At 42.9% G+C, this 14,284-nt stretch overlaps 1 protein-coding gene across 1 annotated transcript in view; it reads left to right on the forward strand.

The window, feature by feature from the left end:
* HS1BP3 (HCLS1 binding protein 3) overlaps positions 1 to 10,510 on the forward strand; it is a 56,006-nt gene extending 45,496 nt beyond the window's left edge. Inside the window, exon 7 of the mRNA XM_036379294.1 lies at positions 8,757 to 10,510. Within this exon, the coding sequence (XP_036235187.1) occupies positions 8,757 to 8,985 (229 nt within the window). The 3' untranslated portion in view covers positions 8,986 to 10,510. The remainder of the gene's footprint in view (positions 1 to 8,756) is intronic.
* The last annotated feature ends 3,774 nt before the right edge of the window (positions 10,511 to 14,284 follow it).

A 14,284-nucleotide genomic window follows, 5' to 3' on the forward strand; every position in this document is an offset into this window, starting at 1 on the left:
CACTTCTGCTTTCTGCAAATGATCCACAGGGAACCTGACTTCCACTGTGAAAAGTGGGGAACAAAGCCCAGAGATAAAGAGCAGTTCAGCTTCAGGGCCCTGAAATCAGGGGCTCTTGCCACAGGAGGAATGATTTTCATGCTGATGGCTCACAGACTTCTGTGCATGTTTCCAGGAGGGATCCTGTGCATACCTCCACAGCCATAAAGGACTCTATCACCCTGTGTTTAATTTTTAATCTAGTGGGAAGGAGGGCTGGAGCTCAGAGTTGCAGGAGGGTATAATATATTGCTTCTCCCTTGGTAGTGCAGCACTGGAACACATCAGCACACCATGCATTTATCCCTGACACCTCCCTCACAGGGCTGGTTCACCTGTGCTGATAATCCTCCAGAGATGGAGCAGGGAACCAGTGCTTGGAGAGACACAGGGAATCTGTGCTGCAGTAATGAGTCAAATTCCTTCCTTCTGGGTCTCAAGCTGGCATCTGAATTGTGCTTCCAGTGCTAATTTGTGTCAACCAGCTCCTGTTAGGATGTATGATTTCCACAGCAGGTACTAAACCCAGGAGAGAGACTCTGTGTGTGGTTTCAAAGCTTTCCTGAAGCAGGTAATTCTGCAGCTGTTGCTTTCTACTCATGGAAAAGTGCTGGCTATCTCAGCAGTAATACCTGACTGACTTTAAACAAAGGTTAAATTGGGCTGGGTGCCATCTTGCATTAGACCCTGACAGCCCACCTGATGTTTATAGAAGCTGATGGGGCAGGACATGACCTGATTTCATGCTGTAGCATACTGAGAGCAAACACACGTGTGCTTGCAATATTTTCTTGTCTGCTAGTGATCTCAGCATACAGCACTTCATCCAGAGTGTTCATATGACTACAGGAGAAGGGCGTGTTCCACTGCAGTCCTTGCATTTTTATCCTCTAGAGAGAACTTCTCCATCTGTTGTGTTAATGTCTTTTGGATTATATATGTTCAGAAAGGTCTCTGAAGTCTGCTCTGAGAACAATAGACCATGCTTTCAGATCAGTTTGGGATCATCAACGACAGCAGCACACCCAGATGGTTATGGGAACCCATGGGAAAAGATGTAATTTCTTTTAAATTCCAGTAGTTTTTGTTTATTCCTGATTTTTTTCAGTGCTTCCAATAGTTGATAAGTCATTGAGGTCCAGCTGGAATTGAATACATGTAATGAAGCAGAAAACCATGCAAGTGGTCCAATGGGAAAGTTGCTATGGGAATCCAGAGGCAGGTCCTGGCTGTGCAAGAGGTTTGGCACATAGATCAGGATCTGTTGACCTGTTCAGGTGCCTAACACCCTCTGAAATTCCCCTGGTAAACGCAATTCATGGTGTTATCTGCACATCATAGAGAGCTGGTGAACTCAGTGCAAGGCAGTTGAGGGTAAAGGAGAAGCTGCTGTCCAAGAGAGGAGGAGGAGTGGCAGTGCTGTTTTAACCTAGTGCAACACTTCACCTCCCCCTGTGCAAATTCACTGCAGTCACCTGAAATCCAGTGGTAGGGCAAAATGCACTTTGTTTTCTGTTCAGCTGGAAGCCTCAGCAGAACAGTCAGGTCTCAGAAATGTAGAGGTAGCATTTGAATCCTCTCCCCCCTTCTCTTCCCACCAAACTGGTGTTGAATGTTCTTGCAGGGCAGTACTACAGGCTCTTTTCCAGGCAGTGACCCTTTGTAGTGACAAAATGTTTAGTATAAGCTGCACTCTGCAATGTCCCTGCATGGGAGCTTGAGCTTATTTTGAGGCCTAAGAATAAGTCTTGCCTTTGCCATGTATGTGTTGACAATTGCTCTCCTTTCCCAAAAGGGACTGAAGAAATCTCTCTGCAGCCCTCGGATCAAAGTAGGGGCTGTGACAACCCATTCCTTTAGCAGGCTAGAGCTGGATATGCTACTGGAAATGGAAATGGAAACCTTGGTCTCTTGGACATACTCGGTTCTATCATGCCAAAAGTTTATGTGGACACATTTTGTTGAGATCTAGGACTGTCCTGAGCTATGATGCACCAGCAGGTCTGTGGTAGGTCCAGAAACGTGGACATGTTCACTGCACTCCAGTGGAGTAGCTGAATAATGCAGATGTGGGAGCTCTCTGCTGGTGCAGTGAACAGTCACATGTACCTCAGGGTCTGCTCTCGTGTGTGTGGTAGATCTGAGAAGTGTCTGACTCACTCTGAATCATGGGCAGAGTTAGAAGAGAGCTGCCTAAGGCAGAGGAGGGCAGAACCTTCTTCCAGAGGGGGTTGGCAAGAAGATAATGTCCAGCACAGAACACAGGAGCAACCAAATCCTTTGTGATCTTTATGGTACCTGGGTGGTTTGAGCAGCAGTAGCCCAGAGCAGTGTCAGCACAGCAGTGAATCCTCAGCAGTGGCTGTAACTCATGAGGCAGAGGCTGTTAAGGAGACAAATGAGTCTGCAAAATGTGCGTGGGCTGGGCTTGTCACAACTTGAGGGAGAAGAGAATCTGATAAATGTTCTCACTGCAAACTGAAAACTGTGCTCTCTGTGGATACTTGCTCATATGCAATGAGAATTACTGTTTTAAATAGAATCACCAACTTGACATTAACAAGAGCTGAGTGTTGAGAAGAACCAATTGCATTCTAAGTGCAGTGGGAGATTTCATGGGCTTTATCCCATGGACTCTACAAAGCAGATCCCTGAAGAGGCCAAAGTTTGCTGTCCTGAAATCCAGGGTTTGCTGAGTACCCACTTCACTGCCATGAGAGAGTCAAACTCCACCATTTCATGGTCTCTGCAGCCCAGTTGCCCTGGAGCTTTACATTCCCCACCAGCCCCTCTTCATTGGTGAGAATGAGGTCTAGCCTAGCACCTCTCCTTGTTTGCTCCTTTACTTGGAGGAGGAAATTGGTCTCAGTGCATTTGAGGGACCTCCTGCATTGCTTAAGCCCTGCTGGCTGCCCTTCCAACAGATGATGGGGTGGTTGAAGTTCTCCATGAGGACCAAGGTTTGTGAATGGGAAGCTGCTCCTGTCTGTAGAGTACCTTATCCACTCACTCTTCCTGGTCTGGTGGCCTGTAGCAAACCCCCTCAATAATGTCACTGTCCTTGCCTTCCCTTTGATCCTGACCCCTGAGTTCTTGGGTGGCGCCTCAGCTGAGGCTCATGGCTGAGCTCTGTGCACTCCAGCTGGTCACTGGCATAGAGGGTGACAGCTCCTCCTCATGTCCCCTGCCTGTCCTTCCTGAAGAGCCTGTATCCTTCCATTCCAACACTCCAGTCCTCACCTGTCCCTGTCTAGGACCTGTCCCACCATGTCTCCATGATGCCAATGAGATCATAGCCCTGCAGGCATGAACTCTTCTGCCTCATATCTCAATCATGCCTGCCTGGTGTGATGGATCAGGTTTTTGTGGAAAACCAATGCTGGAATTGATCCTATGAATGTTGCAGCAGCTCTGTGTGCCCACAGAATTACATAAATTATCACACATCCTAGCCTGAAATAATTATCACAGCTGTCTGAGCAGCCTTTCAGGAGAGATTTAATTAGCTTCACCTTTGATAATGAATAGGAAGCTGAGATGGAAGGAAGCAGCTGTGAGCACATTTGTCTTTTTCCAGTGTTGAAAAAAAGTGTCAGCAGCAGGATCCGAGTTCTGCTGCCCTGTGATGGCAGATCTGGGGTGTTCCTTCTTAGGATTACACTGATCAGAAGCATTACACTTTTTAAGGCTGAGGCTGTTTGTGACACTGCACCGCAGACACCATTCAGTCCATTGAGCTTCTTGAGCAGGTTCATCAGCTTCAGGTTTGCCAGGGAACTGTTGTCACCCTTGAAGGAGAAAATGTTTGTGTGTTCTTTCAGCAGGCATTAGCAGATGCTGAATTCAGAGAGTAACACATCTCAACCTATCCAAGAGTCATATGGAGCAGCACTTCCAGCACCAATGCTCCCTGTCCTGAGAGTATGAGAACAACACTATAGCTGGGAAAAAAGCTTTGAGAAACTCCAAAGTGTTTATATGTAGATCCTTTGGGGAGAGGATTATTTGGGCAATGTACAGGTGGAAGAGAGGTTGCAATAACTGAGTCAGAAATTTCCTGTCCACTCCAGGGCAGTTTCTCTTGCTTGCTATGATGGAGCTGTGGGGAAAGGTCCTTGATTTGGCTGCAGTAGGTTACAGAAAAACAAATTTTTCTGTGATGGTTTTCAAGAATTTATTTCATTCCTGTGATGTATCGGGATGCTACTTACAACCATTAGAAAAGCTATCAAGTAAACTTGCCAACAAAACAAACAGTATTTTGCTAGACCAGAAACATTAATCCTTGCTCCACCCCTTGGAACATGTATGGGTTGAGACCCACCAGATTTCAACCATCTTGCCCCAGGTTGTTTGCATTTTGACAGACATCATCAGCTCAAGGGGCAAAAGTTGCCTGCTCTCCCCTGCCCCAGCTGTGCCTTTGGCTGGTAATTGGGGAACTTCCTAGAGAGGCAGGAGAGAAAGGTTTTTAACTTTTTCAGACTGGAAAAATTGAGTTTTCTCATTTCCAAGGTGAGTGATATAACCAGCAGGCTGATTTCCTCAGAGGGCTTCTTGTGGGACTTACCTGCACTATTGAATCTGTTCTCTGGCACTCAGCCAGGCAGCACCACCAGGCTGCCTGCATCCATCCTCTTGGACTCTGCAGCTGCAGGACAAGGGCACTGTGTGCAGCTGCTCCAGGGAATGGTCACTGTCCCACTCCAGCTTCGAGTTTTGCCACAGAGGTTTTTGGAGGAGGGCAGATCTCTCCCAGCCCAAAGCCATGCCAGTGGTTCTTGCAGCATTTAAACAATACAGACTGTCACATTCCAATGTCCAGACATATTTCCTGGCCCTGGTTAAAATATCATTGTGAATTTACCTGTAATGGATTGCAGGGGAAAGCTGAAGCAGGAGGGGAGAGATCTTCACGGCCCCCAGTGCTTGGCATTCCTGGGATTAACTCCAGCCTGTATCTTTCCCTGGGCCTTGCTGGACATCACACTGTCTCTCCTGACCATAGCAGATGTGATGGGTAACAGATACTTTGAAGTCTCCTGCCTATTTTTGGGCACAAGTCCTTTCCCAAGTTGTAGATGTGATGTTACAGCACTCCCCAAGGCTTCACCAAGTACTCTTGTACTTGGAATTAACACCAGACAAAATAAAGAACATAAGATAGCAAAAGATGAAAGTCTGTTCTGCAAGAACTGCAGTTAGTTACACAACTGAGCTTCAAGCATGAGCCTTTTGGATTCTTAGCAAATTATGGGGGTCTTTGTCTCTTGCTTTCATTACAGATTCTCCTCATTAAAGCATTCCCAGCAAGCAGAGGTCACTGTCCCTATCACGTTGTACATGCAGACAGTCATTCCTGTCCCAAAGATTGGTCCAGAGACAAGGGACAAAGTCCAGAGAAATGGCATCAAAAATGTTGATGTTCTTGTGGCAGCTGCATCTGTCTCCAAGTCAGAACTCATTTACTGTCTGAAAGTCCACATGCCAGCAGTCATGAAGGGCTTTGTGACAGCCTTTCTTCAGTAAGGGCTTTGATGGCTTTCTTTTGGAATTCTGAGAGAATTTCCACCAATGGAGTCAGTGAATCGGCACAACAATATGGCGAGAATTTTAAACAATGTGGCACTGCTTTTCTTTTACAGAAATAGAAAGAGACTAATTAAAGAATGATTAATTACATGGATTCTCTGTCTGATTCTCTATAAAAAGACGGGGTGGGAAGGTTCTTCCTTTAATCATGTTTCAGAATAATTGCTTGATTTTTTTCTTCCTTCTCCTGGCCTGGAGTTAAATATGGTGGTAGTTATGCACTGTAACAATTCATTTGCTTTCAAGAAGTAGAAGTCCTTGTTTCTATCTCTGCCTGAGGCATTTTGCATTTTACCTCTTTAGTTTTGCAAAGACAGTTGTGTCTCACATGATCAAACAGCAGTAGATCAAACAGCTTGCCTAGCACTGCAGTGCTGAAAAGCAGGTTTTGAGACAAAGACCACATATTATCTGCTGTGTTCTCTCTAAGAGACTTCTGTCTAACCAAGGTCTTGAAAAAATCCAGGACAGAAAAAGGAAATTACATCATCAGCTTCCAGACTTTCTTCTGCAGAATCTTTGGCTTAAAAGCAGAACACCAAACCCCCACCCCCTAAAGACCCCCTACAACCTACTGGACTGGATCTTTTGGGGGTATTTTTTTGGCTGTGCTGAGGGGTTTTATTGCTGTGATTAGCACAGAAACTGGAGTAGACAATTCAGGAAGTTGTATCATCATACCAGGTTAGTGAGCTGGATTTACTGCTGCCCTTTCTGGGTAGTGCATCTAGTTCAAAATCCTGCTTCCTCTGTATGGTCTCTATGTATTGTACATTGTTCCTCTGCTTATTATGTTTTCTGTTATTTAAGACCAAAACTTTATGACATGGACACTGATTCATTCACTATTTGTTTATGCCAAGAAGGAAGGCTTCAGAAATACCAGCCTTAACAAGTTTTGTTTATTACACAGCAAAGAGAACAAGAACATGTCTTGGCAATGTGATCACAGGTGTGATACCTCTTGGATATCAGAGTTTGCAACAAGCACAAAGGCCTGGGCTTAAATGAAATTAATTTCTTTGTAGATGAGGAATTCAGAAATACATTGAGTGTGTTTTATAAGTTAAGTAGGATATGTCACCCACAAAGAATGATGGAAAATAAAAGACATCAAAAGTCCTATCTAAATAAAAAAGAATATAATTTCCAGAGTTACTTAGAGGATGAAATTTGAGATGCTGCTTGCTGTAATACAAGAGGTAGAGTTCAAGGTGCAGAACTCTGGGGCAGTGAATGGCTCTGTCCATCAGCTGATCTGTTCAGGTGCTCCCTACTTTTAGATATCAGTGTTCATGCTATTGATTTTACAAGAGCAGCCTTGGTTAAAAGTGATTCTTTTAAGTTTCCCTTTGGGAGTCACAAGAAGATCTGTCTGACTTGAGGAATGGTTTTACCTTAAAGAGTTCTGACTGTCTCTACACCAGAAAATTAAGGCTAATCCTTATTAACTTCATGGCTGGTTCATGGTGAGTGTAGTTTGTCTCAGCCTGGGCAGTAGTGTTGTACGTTCCTCTCAGGTTTTAATGAGGGTGAACATGAAAAAGAAACCCTTGAAATCATGCTGTTTATCATAGTAATAGTGGGAGCCTTAGCTTGAGGGGGCTCTAGCTCTTGAAATACCTATGGTCTTAACATTCAAACAGTGTTCACTGGGGATGGAGGAATAAAGTGTCTCAGAGATGTTGGTTTTTTGATCATGTTCCTGGTCGTCCCGGACAGTTGCCTCATCAGCTGCTTCCCAAATTATGGAAAAGCTGAGCTTTACTTTTAACTCTCAGCAGAAAGCCCCACCAGTTGTACTGCTGTGTGGTAGAGGCATTTACAGCACCTCTCCTGAGGCAGCTGGTGAACAAAGAGAGAAAGGGAGGAATCACTGTCCCATTTAGGAAACAGAAATTATCCCAGGGGTTTCACAGACATCTGGGTAACGCCCCAAGATGCCTCATTGCCTGGCAGTGGAGAAGTTATACACTGGATATTAGGACAGGTTTTTTACCCAGAGGGTGGCTGGGCACTGGAACAGCTCCCCAGGGCAGTGGTCACAACACCAGCGTGACAGAGCTCAAGGAGCATTTGGACAATTCTCTCAGGCACATGGTGTGACCCTGGGGATGTCCTGTGCAGGGCCAGGAGCTGGACTTGATGATCCTGATGGGTCCCTTCCAGATCGGGATCGTCAATGGTCCCATGAGTCTAACTACAAAAGGCAAATGAGAGGAAGAACCAAAAAATACATGACTTGAAATGATTTCTTCATGCTCCAGGGACTGCCTACCTATAGGTAATGGAGAAGAAGAAACTAAAAAAGCATCTTCCTTAGACTCTAGCACCATATCCTGTTCCAGTGAGTGGAGCTGCTGAAGAGAATCCTTCTTTTTCTTTACTCCATATTTTGACTTTTCAAAGGCACACAGTTCTTGGAGTCACCAGATAATCTGTGATAAGGGCTCTCTTGAAATCTTCTAACAGCTCATGTGGGAACATAGTTGGGCATGCACAGCCTGCTGCATATCTGTTAAGGTCAAACAATGCAGGCAGAAAATACCCTGAAGTGTTTGAGTTGTTCTGGGTTATTTCAGTAGGAATCAGCAGCAAATTATCATCAAAAAGAGTTGTTGTATGTGGTCAGAGACTGCAAAACTTCTTCAGTGTCAAAGAACTAAATATGAACATGGAATTTTAAAATCCATTAGTGTTTTTACAGTTTCTCATGATTGAGCATGGGGATGCTCAATCTCAGTATTGGGTGATGGGGATGAAGAGGAAACAGAGATGAATGTGGATAATTTTACTTTCCCATGAAAATTTATGGGGAAGCAAAGCATCCTGTCACAAATACATTTTTTTCCCACACTAAAATAAAGTTTGGTGGTTTTAGTTATCGCTAATTGCATTTAATTTAGACATTTGAAAACATGCTGTAAAATTAACTTGTATAAGTTAACTTGTATAGCCACATTATAAAAAAGATGGTTCTTTTGGAAACTTCTATGGAGAGAGAAATTTATCAGAGTAGATCCTTTCCTGCAGAAAGTTTTGTTTTGAAAGATGGCATTTTCTTACAGAACAAAAAGCAGTTCAGAAATTCCCAGGATGTTACTGATGTTTTCCTTTCATTCCAGAGTTGAAGATGATTTTGAGAAACTCTTAGAGGTTACCTCCAAACCAAAACCTAAGGTCCCACCAAAGCCACCTCTGCCTCAGAAGCCAGCAGTTGCCCCCAGGAGCACTAATTCACCTTCACTGGCAAAGCAAAAGGAAAACAGGATTCAGACGATGAATGAAGTGGACATTCTCCAGTATATCCAGGAAAATGAATCTATCAACAACCAGGATACCAGTCTTTTTTGAACATATGTATTTTTAAAATGTCCTGATGGCTTCTTGGCCCCTCCTCCCAGTGAGCTGCAGTGACAGCAGCAAGAACTGACCAGGTGTTTCTGCTGTCACAGGGCTCATTTGTGTACCAGGATACAGAGAGCAGCAGAACCTCCCTGTGAGGTTTGCAAAACACTGCAGCTGTGATCTAATGTTGCCTTGGATTTTCAGGGTTTCACAGGCAATGTGAACAAGGATGCAGCACTACAGATTTTCTACTGCTGGGTTCTACTACTTCAATGTTGATTTAGTATCAACATTGTACAGTTTTGGCCAGTTGATTGAAAATGGTGAGGATGTTGTACACACGGGAACTGTGAATAATGTCCAACAAATGGTCTGAGGCATGATAGGATGCTGTTCCTGTCATTTTTAGATAGTGTTTTTCAGCTCAGTGGAAAGGCCATTTCCCTTTTATCCAGTGTGTTTTTGTAGAAGCCTCTTCCTCCCTGTCTGGTATTTTGGTAATTTTTAACAGGAACTGCTAAATGTAGTTAACAGTTCCTCTGTCTTTCCATGGAACATTGAAATCCCATCTAACCCTGACAACCTGCTGCCTTAATTGCTGCACAAATGCCAACTTGTAAGAGAACTTTAGGCCTGCAAAGACCATGCTATGCATCTCTGATTCCCAGGGAGAATAGCAGATGACTGGGGGTGGCTAAGAACACTCTCCAGACGTAGATGGAAGTTGCAGTGCCCAGGAGCTTTGGATGCTGTAGGACTCCTGTGAACTCCAGATTCACAAGGGCTAATTTTTTCCAGTCAAGTCTTCCTGGGTTTTCCACTGTAGTTAGTGGAGAGAAAGAGGGGCTTCTCCAGGAGGTCATTCAGTGCAGGTGTGTTAATGGAGGAAATCTGAGTTGCTCTCTGGAGTCACTCTTTCTCTCCTATTCCTTCACTTCTCCCAGAATTTTTAAGAACCAGCCATGGTGATTAATTCCACTAAGCTAAAATGAGTTTGTGTGATAAGATGGTGGTCTGTTCTTTACTATGTGATGGTTAAAACAAGGGAAGACAAACTTGGCATTATCTAGAGGGAAAAAATAGGAAGAAAATATACTGGAGAAATTTTAATATGCAAGAGAAGAAAAACATTGTAGAGTAGGTATCCAAGACTTTCCCTCTTCTTGTCAAACTCAGGTACTCTGGTTGAAGATACCAAAATTACACCTAATGTGGGTTGATACCTGCTGTCATGCAGTTTCCTGAATTCATTCCATGTGTGGTCTAGCTAGAGATGAAGACAAGCTCCCCAGAGGGAAAATATTAATATATTTAAGCCATATCATCATCTCAATATTTGCCTTTCTAATATAGAACAAAATAAGTAGAAAACATTATCTATTTTTAATATTTTTTTCTATTAGCATTTCCTTTTTAAGCCAGGGGGAAATATTAGAAAGGTATTTTGCTTTGATGGGACAGATAAAATATAACCATTGGTTCTCCTCTGTGTATGATATGTTTTACTATAATAAAACATTTTGCTAACCTGCAGGTGTTACTGTTGTTGCTGTTGTTCTCTGGCTTGTACAGTAGCAGCAAAGAATCAATTCCATTTAGCTCAGGAGTGCTGTGTGGTGTTAAAGTGTAAATAACTATGAAACTGAAAATATAGCTGTGCTCATATTTCCTTTGAGAGCAGCTAAAGGCAGAACCAAAGGTACTACCTGGTCCTGTCTGTCCCCTCAGTGTCCTGGTGCAATTAGGAATAAAAAAGGTGAATAAAAACAGTCAGGAGAAAATAAATGCCTTGCCCAAGAACAAGCAGGGAATAGCAGGTAGGAAAAATTAATTCAGGGCAGCCTTCCTGTTGCACTCCCTGCTGTCATGAACAACCACTATATTTAACTGAGGGCTCAGGGAGCATCAGCTCCATTTTACTCAGCACTGTTTGGGAACTCTGCCTGCATTTCTGTATTTTTGGGCCACAGCCCCACCCATCTCATAGCCTGAACACTGCTAAAACTTCCCAACTGCAGGCCATGGATTTAATGATCAGTACAGTGAGTGCAATTCTTCACCCTCCTTAAATGGCCAAGGAATATTTTGCCCCCCAGCTCTCCCTAAAATTGTCAAATTGCCTAAGCACAGGGAAGGAAGAGCTGTAAATTGTTTCCTGTGCTAGATTTTTAAGACTATTTTGAGGTCAGTATTTTACTTCAGAAAAAAATCTTGCATTCCCGTCAAGAAACTAATATAAAAGAATCCTTCATAAACCCTGGTGTTATGCTTTTGTTTTACAATGCAAATGCCTAGCTGCAGTCATATTTTTGGGCACTAAGAGGTGAGTTACAGTCATTGAATATATTATATATAATGAATCATTATTATACAAGAGAAGAATGTCAGACGAAGGTAGCTGAGAAAAATGGAACATACTATTAGAAATGACATAGGGAAACTATACAACATACTTTGCATCCTGCCAGAAGAGAACTTTAATTTTTTTCTTTCTTTAATATTTTACTTCTAGTAGCAGCTATTTGATTAGCCTGCTCTTGACAACTCTTGAAATTCAATTATGGACTCTAATGTAGTTCTTGGCTGACAGTCATCACCTTCCAACATCAGTAATAGAGTTCATCAAAAGATTTGACAAGAAAGAGTTATATTTAAATCCTTAGAAAAGATGGGGAGGTTAGTTAGAACTCATAATTGATACCTCTATTGCCTTATAAGCAGCTTCTTGTTTTGCATAACATTCTGCTTGCTCTGTGGTACAGCACTAATTGACAACTAATGCTGTATACTTCATTATTTGGGTCACAGTTAAACAAATTATTTCTCCAAGCTGAGTATTTCACAGATGAGTTGTGGGTCATCTACTCAGGTCTGTTCAGTTGCTGAATTTTTAGGAAAGCTAATTCCCATGTAGCACTTAAGGCCTAGTTCTGTCAGTGACAATTTGGGTTGAGTTGTAAAACAAAATATTAATTGAAACTGATATTTCTGCTAATTTTTGCCCAGATGTTAGCTTCTGCAAAGAAGCTGAGCTGGGTACAGCAGAATACACAATTCAATCTCTGATTAAGGCCATGAAAATCCAGCATGCTCAAGGGCACTACCTACTGTAAATGAGCAATCCCTGAGGTTGTTAGATTTAATACTAAGTACCAGAAAGCACTGATGTTTCACTTAAAAATGTGACTGTCACTAATTCACCAAGGAGTCTTGAATCTCTGTGTGTGTGTGTGTGCATGCATCAACCACATTTCATCTCAATTGAAGTGATCACACATTTGTGACAGTTTAAATGTCTGTGGGTCAAGAAGATAAAAGACTCTTACTATGAAGTTTTATCTGTATTTTTTTATCTGTATTCTTACTTTTCATCTCAACATCAAAAACTGGAGTAAATTAAGTCACTTGCTTTCTGTATTGTGCCCATTTCTTCCTTAATTTATCTTTAAACCCTCCTGATCAAATTTTTTTCAGCCCTCACCATATCACTGATTTTCCTTTAAAGCCTCCTGCATATTGTTATTTCATGTGATGCATTGAACCTAATAAAGAATTCAGGTGATGGGAAAATTTTGTGCACTGCTTTGAGTAAAGATACTAGCACCGGAAGGTGCTAAATTAATTTTATTAAATTAAATTAATTTTCGAATTAAGTGCTGCTGTGAGAGTTCAGAAGCCAATAAGGCTGCTTAAAGGATTGATTAGTTCTAGATATTTAGGGACTAAGTTTTATTCACACCAAGATGTTATGGGTGCCTAAAATTTAAATGGGGTCAAGGAGACACCAGTTAGATTCATGGAAGATAAATCAATTGATGGTTATGCCACTCAGAGCTTGGAAAGTCCTTCAGCTACAAGTTAATGGAAACAAGGAGAATATTCAACAGCCAGATATTGTCATATTTCCCTAGAGTGATTTGCTCTTGGCTGTTGTAAGGAATACTGTTCTGGGCTAACCCAAAACTCCCATGGAATAAGTCACTCAGGGAGGATTTGATGACTGAGGGAACAGAACATATTCAGTGCTTTATCACCCTGCTTCCCAGCACCCTCCCAAAGATCCCTCCTCTGGCCTTACAACAACAAAGCAGGTTCTCCCATTTACTCAGGAGAAAGTCCTGGAGTCAGTGGAAATTTTGGTTTCCAATCTATACTTTTTCAAAAGCCGTTTTTGACATTTAGTGAGCAGTAAAAGTTCAGATGGTATCAGAGGAAGATTCCAACGATTCTTGAATGCCCTTCCAGATCCAGACCCTCTGCTCTACTGAGGATTTCCCATCTGGAATACAACACACAGTTCTGGTGCCCCTGATATAAGAAAGACGTGGAGCTGTTGGAGCAAGTCCAGAGGATGCCCTGAAGTTGGTGAGGGCACTGGAGCACCTCCCCTGTGAAGACAGGCTGAGAGAGTTGGGGTTGTTCAGCCCAGAGAAGAGAAGGTTGTGTTCAGGCCTCATAGCAGCCTCCCAGTGTCTGAAGGTGGCTACAGGGAAGATGGAGAGGGAATCTTCTTCAGGAACTGTAGTGATAGGACAGGAAAAGAGGCTTCAAAGTAGAGGCAGGGTTAGATTAGATATTAGGAAACTATTATTTACTGTAGTGGTGCCCAGACACTGGAACAGGTTCCCCAGAGAAGCTGTGGATGTCCCTGGAAGTGTTCAAGACCAAGTTGGATGGAGCTCTGAGCAACCTGGTCTAGTGGAAGGTATCCCTGCCCATGGCAGGGGGTTGGAAATAGATGATCTCTGAGGTCCCTTCCACCCAAACTGTTCTGAGACTCTGATGCCAGCCTGGATGGGAAGGTTAGGATACACTACAGTTTGCTTAGGATGTCACACACAGGAGGTTTAGCAGAGTAACCTGGCAATAAATGGGCATCATCACAACACCATCAAATGGCAGTGGAATACCCCAAACAGAGCAGCTGATGTTATGTTATGATCTTTTTCAGCGAGGTGCTCAGGAACCCCAGAGTCTGAAGTCATCAGCAAATACAAAAAGACCTCACAGCCCACTGCCCCCTGCTGCATTAACAGCTACCATGGTTTCTTACCCTCAGATATATTGTTTTTATTATCAAGTACCAAGGAATCACAGTATTAAATTGGAGATGTGGAGCTGTTAAAGCCATGGGGAAGCATTATGGTCAGTGTGACATCTTCCTTGAGGTCCTTCAGTCACCAAAACATCCTAACAATGTATGAAAACCTATCATTTTGTTGGGTTTTGGTAAAAGAAATGCAAACCAGTCTCTCCTTGAACTCATTAAATACTCTCAGAATGCAGTTTAGCTATTTTCTACCAA

Source organism: Molothrus ater, chromosome 3 (genome assembly GCF_012460135.2).
Source record: "Molothrus ater isolate BHLD 08-10-18 breed brown headed cowbird chromosome 3, BPBGC_Mater_1.1, whole genome shotgun sequence".
Taxonomy (NCBI): domain Eukaryota; kingdom Metazoa; phylum Chordata; class Aves; order Passeriformes; family Icteridae; genus Molothrus; species Molothrus ater.